General features: G+C 34.5%; 3 protein-coding genes and 1 long non-coding RNA gene across 7 annotated transcripts; 3 read left to right on the top strand and 1 right to left on the bottom strand.

Annotated features, from left to right (window-relative positions):
- Positions 1-117: 117 nt before the first annotated feature.
- Positions 118-3,283, top strand: LOC139108918 (protein singles bar-like). The gene is made up of 5 exons (XM_070667606.1): positions 118-278; positions 1,715-1,852; positions 2,161-2,340; positions 2,420-2,533; positions 2,620-3,283. The coding sequence occupies exons 2-5, from the start codon at positions 1,739-1,741 to the stop codon at positions 2,692-2,694; spliced, it is 483 nt and encodes a 160-aa protein (XP_070523707.1). The 5' UTR covers positions 118-278; positions 1,715-1,738; the 3' UTR covers positions 2,695-3,283.
- Positions 3,284-3,381: 98 nt separating this feature from the next.
- Positions 3,382-4,402, bottom strand: LOC139108923 (uncharacterized). The gene is made up of 4 exons (XR_011546745.1): positions 4,251-4,402; positions 4,072-4,176; positions 3,637-3,952; positions 3,382-3,521 (listed from the first exon to the last, which is right to left on the bottom strand). It is a non-coding gene; the product is annotated as an uncharacterized lncRNA (long non-coding RNA).
- A 335-nt stretch (positions 4,403-4,737) lies between these two features.
- On the top strand, positions 4,738-7,935 carry LOC139108919 (MARVEL domain-containing protein 1-like). Of its 4 annotated transcripts, none has more exons than XM_070667607.1 (6): positions 4,738-4,861; positions 5,604-5,760; positions 6,669-6,761; positions 6,880-7,062; positions 7,187-7,318; positions 7,485-7,935. In XM_070667607.1, the coding sequence occupies exons 3-6, from the start codon at positions 6,693-6,695 to the stop codon at positions 7,557-7,559; spliced, it is 459 nt and encodes a 152-aa protein (XP_070523708.1). In that variant the 5' UTR covers positions 4,738-4,861; positions 5,604-5,760; positions 6,669-6,692; the 3' UTR covers positions 7,560-7,935. The 4 variants fall into 4 exon arrangements, with proteins under 4 accessions (XP_070523708.1, XP_070523709.1, XP_070523710.1 ...); XM_070667608.1 differs by having other exon boundaries at positions 5,604-5,772; XM_070667609.1 differs by lacking the exon at positions 5,604-5,760 and having other exon boundaries at positions 4,749-4,861.
- A 104-nt stretch (positions 7,936-8,039) lies between these two features.
- Sing (MARVEL domain-containing protein sing) lies at positions 8,040-11,876 on the top strand. Its single transcript, XM_070667604.1, has 8 exons — positions 8,040-8,380; positions 8,518-8,610; positions 8,880-9,062; positions 9,154-9,273; positions 9,353-10,400; positions 10,522-10,704; positions 10,869-11,009; positions 11,174-11,876. The coding sequence occupies exons 5-8, from the start codon at positions 10,254-10,256 to the stop codon at positions 11,249-11,251; spliced, it is 549 nt and encodes a 182-aa protein (XP_070523705.1). The 5' UTR covers positions 8,040-8,380; positions 8,518-8,610; positions 8,880-9,062; positions 9,154-9,273; positions 9,353-10,253; the 3' UTR covers positions 11,252-11,876.
- The last annotated feature ends 328 nt before the right edge of the window (positions 11,877-12,204 follow it).

Genomic DNA, 12,204 nt, shown 5'->3' with positions numbered 1-12,204 from the left:
TATTCTAAATTTGCATGCGAAGAAAAACGTTCTTTTATTTTTCATTAGTTTCCACAAAAAAAAAAAAAAACAGAAAAGACTTTTGATATATTTATTAGCGTTACCCCTTTAAGAACCGCAATGTATTTACAGTGATTGCAATATCCACGTATCGTCTAAAAATGTATGGACGTATGATATCACCATGCAGTGACGTCATCCTTGGTACCGCGCTCGAAACGTAACGCTTCTTTCAGTCAGTCGCTGACGGCCGGTGTGCAACAACGTGTTTGCTTCAGGTTAGTGTAATTTTTGCGCGTTATTTTATATTTAATTTAACGCGTATGATCAAGAATTATCCTACGATTAAATAAATTTTCATCTTGGTCGCGCAACGAATGATTTATTTCATATTAATAATAACAAATTGAATAATTTTCTACGTGAAGAATTAACGCTGAATGTTTAAAGGTTACAGTTTTTATATTTTTTTATTATTTATCATGATTTTGTTGCATAATTCTACGTGAAAAACAAACGCAAAATGTTTGAATATATAATTGTGGCCCGAACTTCCATAAATATATTGCGACGTTAACGTCGCATTGAAATTCTTAATACCGTTAAGGAAGTCAGAAAGATAAGTTTTATTTCTGTTCACCAAATCCTGTTTCATATCCTATACTCGCGGAATATGGTGAACTCGCGCATTTTGCGCGGTTAGCATATTTATTATGATCAACGTGCGATTTGCATAAGATTTGCATTCAATCAAATACACTGTTTGACTTACGCTCTAAAGTCTCTTTCGATTTTAATTTTATTTACTCGTTAAAATAAATTAATTTGAGAGAAAATTGCTGATTTATAAAATAAGAGCGAAAGACGTCTTTGCCACGATAAGATAATCGACTTTTGGGAAAACGTCGGGCGAGAATTAATCAAATACAGCGACAGATCCAAACCTAATCGGCGGGTCCGATAAATTTTCAACTCGTGCCTTACGTGTGCGTTCTAAATACTTAAAAATAACCCGTGACTACGTGAGAGAGCGACCATTTATTCGTCGTAGCGCGGGCGCGCCTCTCGATTCCTACAATGCCAAATTTTCGCATCACCGATATTAACGTTTCACTTCGCAAGGTTTGAAATTAAATAGTCAATTATCTACGCAAATTTATAAGTTTTTTTTCTTCCCTAAATTTTTTTTTTTAATTCGGAAACCGCCACTCGGAATTAAAATACTTTCCCTGTTATTCTACTCCTAGCCTCTCGACAACGGGAGAAAGTAAACTCAAATGTCTACGCACTATTTTATTGACCGCCCAAGCTTAAAGGGTGTGTCACGATATACCGAAGCGTCAGTCTTCTGTGAATCCATGCGATTTATCCGTCGATTAGTACAAATCGATTTATCACTGATATAAAATATACATTAAAACGTCTTATATTTTTTTATCTCGTAGCTGCTCATATATTTTATTATTAAAACCTGCACGTGTACGCGCGTGGGTGTGACTTTTAAAAATAGCCGCTTACAAATATCAAATTTCGGAGGAAATAAAGGTATTTCTGATTTTATGGAGAAACAACGAGAATTCTCTCTCAATGTGGGTCACGTCTGGAAATTTTAACCTTGTCCTAGTTGACGTGCATAAACGGTCCCGCTTACGCACATTGAATGGCATCTTTATAAATAACGATAACGGCGAGTAATCTTTTTATTCGGTTTCAGAAGAGATATTAAAACGAGTCGGCGATGTCTCACACGGTGACGATCAGAACGCAAACGGTGACGAGCAGCTCGTCGACGATCGTCGTCAATACCGGCTACTTGAAAACCTGGAGCGGCATTTTAAAGCTACTGCAACTGGTACGTATTTTATTATAACTCTCATGCGTACGAAATATATTCTTTATAATTTAGACGACCTCTTTTTAGAAAAGATTATATTTTTTAATTAATTTTAAACGTTAATCTGAAACGTTTAGGTGCCCGAGCAACCTTAAAAGAGTACTATCAGGGATATTTCCGTTTTCCGTTTTCTAATTGGATATTTACTGTGATAAGAGTATCATACAGTGGATATACTTTATGCTATATAATTATATATCGACGTTGTGTGCTATTATTTGTGAACATTGCACTTATCTGAAATATTTTTACTCTCTTACAAACAGGCACTAGGAATCATATGCGTAGGAATCGTTGGCCACCAATATAATAAGTACATTTATGGATCCGACGCGCAGCTCTTCTTCTTTCTTATTACGACTACCTTTATGATTGGCACTTTCATCCTACTTCTCAGCTGCCTAACGTCTTTTTCCACCGCGTCTATTCTAGCCAAAACTATTCACGTAAATAATTCTTTTTTTTTTTCTTTAATTAAAAAGAAACCAACGTTAAATAGTGACGCGTTTTCTTTGAAATTTTTAGGAACTCCTATATCATTCCATCGCATTTGGATTATTACTTGCGGCTTCGTTGACGCTCATGGTACACGTTAGTAATAATAAACGGTATAATTACGAGCTGATATTAGGGGCTTCCGTAAGTACAATATTATATTCATAAAAAAATGTAATTATGACAATATATAATGTTTTATTATAATTTTAAATTTTACTTTTATCTAGATTTGCGGCATTGTGAATGCGGCTTTGTATCTCATGAGCACGATCATCGCTCTTCGTACTTACAGAGGAATGTAATTGATAATGATGCGACTAACAGGTGAAAAGTGACGGATTTCTTCGTATATAAATCATGACAATTACTTAAATTAATATATAAGTCTTACAACAAATGTTGACTGTCGGATAAGAATTATGCCCGGACGGTACTTCGAAAAAGAAGAATATTCTTACGTTTACCTTGTATATTATATATTTTAGAAAATTATACAATAATGACGTGCTTTTTTTACTTTTGTACAATAATTATTGGTTCTGATTATAAAATTATCAAGTTGTAATACTCATTTAATGTTGTTCACGTTACCCGATTGTAAATGAGGCAGATTTTAAAACTTTTCGTGATGTAAAAATTATGATAAAAATTGTACGATCTCAACGTTATCTTAATTTTAATTTTATTACTGTATATATTTTATATTAATACGCGCAATTTACATTTATATTACGGATTTGCTCTGCGAATTATGCGATTGCAATCAATATCTTCTTGTGAAATCTATACTCGGCGTTAACATATTTATTTTATATGCATACATGCTATTTATATTCTCTCTAATAAATAACCAAGGAAGAATATTAATTTTTATCGGGATTTACGCACAGTTTTGGGTCTTTTTCTTGCATTTGCTACTCCTATTCTCTTTTTCCCTACACGTTATACTTGTCTTTTTATCGCTCTCATCGATTTAACGTCAATTACAAATATTTGATTTATATATCGCAAAATACATTATTATTAAAAATCATTCATTTAATATTACCCAATTTTAAACTACGTAAAAAAAACATGCGACTCACCGAACTGCATGAGCATCAGCGGAGTTGATGAATTCAGCCGGTGACTGTAACATAAAAAGGAAAAAATTAATATACACATGCCAGGAAATTAATAAGATTAATAAAAAAAAAAGGTAAAATTTTTTTTTTTTTCTAAAAAAGAAACAAATTTATATTTACCTATAAGTTGCTCCGCCGATGCAGGATGCCCCCCGGGCCTGCTCCTCCACTCAGATGGGACGTGACGAGCCATCCTTCCGCGCACTGGAAACTCGCGAACGCGACCGGGTGAAGTTACAATCGCGAAAATTTATTAACACTGCCGCGCGATACTTTTCGGCACTCCCGTGAAAAAGATACGCGCAAAAAAGACGCCCGGTAACTATCGGCACACGCGAAACGACCGACGAACCGGCTGCGGTTCGTGTAATTTCTGATCTCGGCGTGCGGCACTATTTATCGCTGAACGATGCACTGCAGCGGAGGTCCTCTTGATCTGTAACAGAAAAAATACAAAATTATGTTGCAGATATTAAATACAATTAAATAAAAAAAAATAAAAAAATGTTATCAAAAATTTAAGCTATTTAATATCGAAAAAAAATTAATACATACCCTGGGGTTGCTCCGCTGGGGCAGGATACCCTTCCTGGGCCTCCTCCTCCTCTCAGGATGTCTGCGGGATGTCGGGTTGGTCCTCCTCGAGTGGTAGAATATTATCTGAAACAAAAAGATTGAAGTTAATATGCTGTTCTATTCAATGTATTACTCAGCGCGTGTTGTTTTTAACTTACCGCGCGCGTGTTTTGGTTGCGGGTGACCGGACGCGAATTCCAGCGCTAGCAGAGTCCGTCTCGCACCCTCCCCTGCTCTCCGCGCTCCCCGCGTCTACAGCCGTTGTTCCCGGACCCACGCAATGCGAAACGAGCCAGCTGACCGCCGCTGGCGAGCACCCGTCCCCTTTCCCCGTGCTCCTTAGGATTGCTCCGCCGAAATAAGATAGATGGCACACGTCGAGTCGTCCTTCCGCGCACTGGACAGTGTCCACGGTATAGTCCACGCACTCGCGATAAATTCACGATCTCGTCACACAAACTGAATACGACGTGAAACGAAGCCGAGACGGGCCGCGATATGTAATGTTCCCCGCGCACTTTGTCTTTCTCAAGTTTATTAAAAGTCACTTGCCCGCAACGGGATGAGAGTCTCGGCCGCGACGAAGAAGACGCGCGAAGTGCGGATCTGACGTTCTCGTAATGGTGGTTGCCGGAATCCGCTGAACGTCGCTGAAGGAGATGACGAGTGAAGCGGGTTGTTAACGCCGACCACGCAGCGCAATTCACATCGGACGCTCCGTGCGCTGCTCTCGCTACGTAACCTTGATCTTCCGAAGCACTTTTTCGAGGTAAGAAACGAAGCACAGAACGAGTGAAGTATCACAGGAGCACGGAAAATGATCGTTCGTACTTGAGTCGACGACGTTGACACTTTTTCGTACGCGAGACTGTCCTTACTGCGGTCGAAAATATGCGAAATTACGGAGCGAGTACCGACACGTCCGCGCGCCCGTGTCGTCACAACTAGACTGACCATTAGATTGGCCCTTCGATAGAAAGAGACAACCGCGTGAAAAGAGTGAGACAGCTTCGATTCTCACGTATCGTCGCCCGACCACAAGTACGTAGTTATCGCGGCGGAATAAAGAACGAGATTCACCTTCATTTACCCGATCGAATGTCAATAAAAAGACAACGGCGGTGTCTTGTGCGAGACACTGTGGTTCATAGAACACCAGGGCGAGGTACGCGACGATAAGTCGTGAGAGAACACACGCAGATTTCCGTCTCGAAAAGCGTTGCTCTGCACGTAACCGGCGTGTCCTCTTGCCCGCAGTAGAATGAATACGTAGGCCCGTGCGAGCTCGCTATCGGGGGAGCGCTGTGATTGGTCGGCGCGCTAGGGTCTCCCACCATCCCCCCTCATCACCCGTATCGTCGCTGGTGGTTGCGATTTTTTAATATTTAATAGCTGACACATTAATGCAACCATATTAAAACCAATAAATAGAATTATATTGATATTAAAATAAGCTTTATCGATGTTACGTATTAATAAATTAATACCTTTTTATAACGGCTCACAAAAAGGAAAGCAAATGACTAACGTGAGTTACTAAAACGTTATCAAAAGACATTATATCAATCTCATCTGTGATGATATCATCAGTGACGTTCTTTGCGCTCTCAAAACGTATCGTTTTAGTCAAACGTTAACTGCCGATGTAGAACTACGGACTTTCGTCAGGTTAGTACTTATGTACGTACCATATCTTATCTCTATTAACTATGAACTTCTTTTTTTTTAGTTTTACATAATTTATAATTTATTTGCATTAATTCTTTAAAATAAATTAGAGGAATGAACGCTTCTTTTAGTTTTGTCTAGCACGGCGAACTGCATAATTAAATTGGATAATAGACTTGTGACTTGGATGTGAAAAATCATATGTGGCGAATAATCGGCGATGCACCGCGTAAAGAATTTTTGTATGCAACAGCAAATTTAACGTTGTACGGGAATTTACGAGCCATGGTAACAGATACGACTCGATCTTAATCAAAGTCAGCGATAAATCGTACCTCGCACCTTGTGTCCGTGTGTGCTTGTTGAGTGTTGAAAAATAATCTCAGATTACGAGTAGCGTCAATTCGTTTTCATAGAATTGTGCTTTCGTTTTTGCAATAACAAATTTTTTATACGAGATATTACGCGCGTAATAATCTTCAGCGATGAGCTACGGATGCATTACATATAAATATATCTTGTATGGCACTTCGTATACTTTTTGTTCTTTTAAATGTAATTTATATATGCATTAAATACAACTTATTTTTTAGCGGTGCGTACCCGATTCTCGATTGAGGAACGCATGGACACGTTGCGGTACTTGTCGATTATTCAATCATTCGTCATTTATGTAGTCGACCTAAAGAAATTAATATAATTAATATATATACGTATCAATTACATGTACAGAATTAACGTGTAAAATATTTAGTGTTTAATCCCGCGAACTTTTTATCATGTCAGATTACGATACGAAAATGTTCTTATCGTATTGTAAAGTTATCAATTCCTCATATTTTATTTTTTAAGTATTATTATGGTATTAAGAGAGGACATTTGCAATTGAAATTACATTTTGATTTCAGAACTGACACTTGAATGAGGCAACAATGCCGAATATTACCATTAACACCGAGTACATAAGAAGCTGGAATGGCATTTTCAAAATGTTGCAATTGGTATGAATCAACATCATTTAATTTATATATTTCTTTATTGAATTTGTTGTAATTTTTTCATTATTTAAATATTTTGTATTGGTATTTTTAATTAGCATTTAACATTTTTTACTAATAGTTATTTGGTACGATTTGCGTTGGACTCATCGGCAGTGAATTTGATAACGCCATTAGTTATTCCGACTTTTCAAGATGCTTCTTTCTTATCGTAACGTGCACTTTCTATATTGGCACGTTCATTCTTTTTATCAGTTATTTTATATCTCCCTCGGCTGCATCTATTATACCTAAAACAATTTATGTAAGTAATTTCGTTGACATTTATTTAAACACATTAAAAATGTAAATTATGCATATAAGAAACAGCTGTTTTGTATAATTTATTAAAAATAAGATTAAATAATTATTTTTATCAACATTTTCAGGAACTTATTTATCATGCCGTAGCGGCTGTGTTATTAATTGCGTCAACTATAGCATTAATGGTGCAGATACATAAAAAATCTGATGTTGCTTCAATTATTGCGAAAACATATAACACATTATTAGCAAGTTCCGTAAGTACAATCTCAGAATCGTAAAACATTAAATTACTAATTATGATACAAAAAATTGTTATATCAAATAATGCTGTAGATTTAAGCAATTATTTATTTCTGTTAATTTAAACTTAATTATGGCTTTTGATGACGGCAAAAAAAAATTATATCAATTTTTCTTTAGATTTTTGCTTTGATAAACACCATTTTATACATCCTCAGTGCAATCATGGGTTTTGGCACATATGGAGACGATTAAAAAGTTATAAATTAAAAATTGCACGATATGTAAATATAATTTAATATATGTTTTAAGATACGTGCTTATATTATATTTTTTAAATTATTATTATTTTTTTTTTGTAGTATATTATTTGCTACGCAAGAAAATTACAAAATTTTTAATTATGCACATTATTTAACAGACACACAAATTTTAATACATATAATATGTATTTATTCGTTTCATGTAATTTATGTAATTTCACGTAATACTATCCTATCTTTAAAAAACCGTAAATATAAAATAGCTTTTTTAAAGAAAGAATAAATAGTATAAATAACGCGTGCGAAGCGCACGTTCTGTAATGCCCAGTATTTCATAAAATCTAAAATAAATTACATTTCTTTTTGTATCATTACCTCACTTTTTCCTTCTCACTACTCTTTAAAGTGTGATTATACAAATCATATATTAATATATATATTAATTACTAATTTAATATTATCATTATATTAATTTGTAAAATTAAATTATATAAAGTATACAGATAACAAAGTTTCTTATTTTTGATACGCGTTGAACTTCGTGAATAGTTTTGCGAGTATGGCCAATAAGTTGCTGGGACATTATCAGAAGATATACGAATTCTATCTATATTATCAATGACTTCCCCCGTCGCTTTCTCATTTATCGCTTCAGTCAATCGTTAACTGTCGATGTAAAATAACGTATCCATTTTTTTTTAGATTGGTACAGCTTTTCTATAGCTTTTCTAAAGCTATAGCTTTCTAGTAGTAGTTAATATAGTTCATTGCAAGGTGCATGACACTTCGTAATCCGTGATTAATCGAATATCCGTGAGCAAGCGTTTTAATTAGTTGTTTGTTAATGCAGTGTGTAAACAATTGTTTCATCAAAATTTTCACACCAGATGAATAATCTTGATTAAGTGATGAATGATTCAAAGTGTACAATAATTGCCTTTGTTTTTTAGAATCGGCGTTAAAACGAGGCGACAATGTTGAATATTATCATCAATACTGACTATTTAAAAAGTTGGAATGGTATTTTTAAGTTGCTACAAGTGGTATACATTATTACTGTATTAATTTTTTTTTATTTGCCGATTTATATTTGCTTAAAACAAATTATTTAACATAGTCTTTAAAATTTTAACGTATAATTTAAGATAATACGATAAGACTTGCTTATCGGGTTTGATAAAATCAGCTGGTCAATATTCGTAACTTTTATTGCTAAATAAACAATTTTAATTTATTGTCAGTACATTTTCTATTAATTTTTATATTAAAAAGTGTCTTTAATTTCCTATTTTTTTCAATTTTCTATTATCAGGTTTTGGGGGCAATTTGCATAGGAATTATTGTAAATAATTATAATCCTACTCTTGATTCTTTAAGAGAAAAAGAAACTTACTTCCTTATTGCAACATCCAGTTATTTTATTGGCACGTCTATTATTTTAATTTGCTGCTTAATATCACCTTTAACTGCAGCTATTCTACCTAAAACGATTCTGGTAAGATTAAAATATTTAAATTTAATTTATATTACACGTAATTATTTTACTCATTTATTATTAACATATTTTATTTTATTTTTATTTTTAGGAACGCTTGTATAACATTTTTGCAACCATAATGATATTGTCGGCCTCATTAAGTCTGATTTTGGATATAAGTTTGACTAATACGAAATTAAATAATCATGACTTCTTATTGGCGGCTTCTGTAAGTAAAAATTAATGATTGCAAATTAATTTCATTAATTAAATATTACAAAAAAAAAATCTTATTAATTTTTATGTAGATTTGCGGTTTAATAAACAGCATCTTATACATCTTCAGCATATGCATTAGCTTCATGACAAAGTGGATAAAGTAATTAAATTAAATTAAACGACAAATTAATTAAAAAGTGAAAATAGATACTGATATTATAATACATAAATGCTTGCACTTGCATACAAACTGAACTTCTGTATTTTAGAAATACTATTTAATTAAATAAATAATGTGAATATTGCAAAATAAATCTTTACCGTTGCACTTACTAATAAAAAATAAAATCCACACATACTTTTATGTTACTTCTACTTCGTTCTTTTTTCTTTGCGTTTTTGTTTAAACACTATGGGCGGATAAAGCGCTCGGAGTTCTAATTTAAGAAGCACGTGCCAGAAATAGTAATTTCCCTTGTTTCGAATGCTATGCGGGGGGTGCAACGACATTCAGACTTTGTGGATGCACAGACCCTTAGTCAGTTTAAAAGTCTCATCCGCTGTGATCGCGTGGTGTATTCTAAAAACCGTCACCGAGAAAAAGAAGTTTAACGATTAAATATTAAATTATAAAAATATCGAAACTCTTCAACACGTAGATAATATACGATATATTCTAATAATAAAATTAAATTTTAAAAAATTACATGTTTAAATAGTGAGAACAATTCATTGCACACCGGATAGATTTTTTTTTGTTTTATCTCTATTATTCCAACAAGAGAGTTAAGAGTTAAAAAATATAGTAGACAATTGTGAGAGATTCAATTACCTCAGAGAAAGAGAAAGAGGAACGGATATTTAAATACTAAGTGGAGAGGATCGTAATAAAGAGCGGCGGAGAGGCCACATAAACGAGACAGTTTAATGAACACTGCGGCCTGCAATAAAGAAACGGACATTAATTTAATAGCTTGAAAGGAATTAGTTATGACCAACATGGGTCCCGTGATCAGGATGTCATCCTCCGGTACGCACGGCGCGGGCGGCGTTGGTTGCTGCTGTTTCAGATGTTGTACATGCATACACGTGAATTTTTTTAAATCACTACCGGGAATTATGAAAGTCTGCGAAACGGTACGTGATTAATTGGCAAGGTTCAATGGAACATTTTTATATGTATACGTATTAAAAATTTTTTTTTTTAACGTATAAATACAGATTTGTAATATTTTATTTTATTAAAATGTATTTTTAGGCGATCAGTGGATTAATTCAAAGTTTGCTTATTAATTACGGCCTGAGATATAGCTCATCCATTGGCTCTGCCTTCGAGGGATCATTGACCACAGCATCCGCCTGCTTCCTGACTTCTGCTGTGTTACTCGCCTGCTATACAATTTCTGAAAAATCTTACAGATTAATTCGGTCATCGCTTTTTGTACGTATTTTTTTATTTTCCATATAATAATAGATTATTATTTTTAAAAGACATATTTAAAATGTGTTTAGCCTGTCACGTAACTTAAAGAATATTCGCTGTTATTATTTAGAAGTAATATATTAATAATATATTAATAGACGTGTTTTTTTTTTCCCCAACAGGAGATGATGTTTAATTCTTTAGCTTGCTTCCTATACCTGAGCTCGGCGTCTTATTTGGCTTTTGCCACAAAATTATTTCTGATGGCAGAGTATTATCTAAAACCCGGCTTCGACGTTTATCCTGCTATGACAGCCGCTTATGTAAGTTACGTAGTGCAATCGTAAATCGAACTTAACGCTTTCACTGATTTGCGTCACTCTCTTGTTCACCTAATCAGAGACAAGAACCGAGAAAAGAAATTATAGTAATATTTGTTATTGCAGTCCTGAATGTTCGATGTACTGATATCGATGTCGATTTGCAGATTTTAAGCGGCGTCGCGGGAGTTCTGCATGGAGCAGACGCTTATTTCTCGTTTCTGCATTACAAAACCGGAAGATGAATTGTGACAGTCGCGGAAATGCCAGCTGGGTGCAATTATAGACGAATGCTGTATAATTTTGCGATAAAGCTCGGTAATTACATAAATAGGCAATTAACTTACCCATTACAACAATGTTAAACGATATTACGAAGCGAGGCTCTCCTCGAAGAGGAATGAAACGGCAAAATAAATTAGGCATTGATTTATCGGTTAATTATAATAACCGTAGTGATCAAATCGATTTTATGAATTACACGTAATCGTGACTACCATTCGCCAGCGCTGCTTATCAATTTGAGGCGTATCCCATACGTCATTGAATCAATATTCCATCGAAATTTAGTGTGTCACTAAGCCGCTGCGAGTTTAAAATGCGTGACAAAATTAACGGTGGTTAAAAGAAACGATCGATGATTTATGCTGACTTACTTAGTTCTATTACATTGACGCGTTTCTCATGTGACATGAAATATAAATATTGGCGTGACAAAAGAAACGTTTGCCCGACGTCATATTTTCAAATATTAATAAGCCGCCTTCTTGTGCTAATTAAATGGGAAAATTTCAGTCCTTTTTTTTTGTAATAACATAAGTACATACCTGCTTTTACAATTATGCGAGAAATTATGTAAGTGAGACACTTCAAAAATTACGTACGTAAGTGTCGCTTAAGCGCGCTCGTTATGCGTTTCCAAATTCGTAGAGGTGCGTATTAGTAACTGTAAATATAATTACAAAATAAAAGAAACAAACAAAGCCTCAGGAATTTGATGTAATTCCCAAGTGTACGTTTTTATAAGACAATAATTAATAAGGTGATCAAGCTAGTTTTCTTTTTTTACTCGCGAAAGCTGTTCACCGACTTTCTGATGCGTCTCACCTTCTCTTTTAGGCTGTGCAAGTTTCAATCCGTACCAGAAAATACCTGAACTCGGGATGGTGAATAAGGCTCCGCCGCAATTATCTCTCTC

This window comes from Cardiocondyla obscurior, linkage group LG16 (assembly GCF_019399895.1).
Source record: "Cardiocondyla obscurior isolate alpha-2009 linkage group LG16, Cobs3.1, whole genome shotgun sequence".
In the NCBI taxonomy this organism is placed as follows: Eukaryota; Metazoa; Arthropoda; class Insecta; order Hymenoptera; family Formicidae; genus Cardiocondyla; species Cardiocondyla obscurior.
Note: the sequence above shows the minus strand (reverse complement) of the source record. Positions and strands in the feature narration are given on the sequence as shown.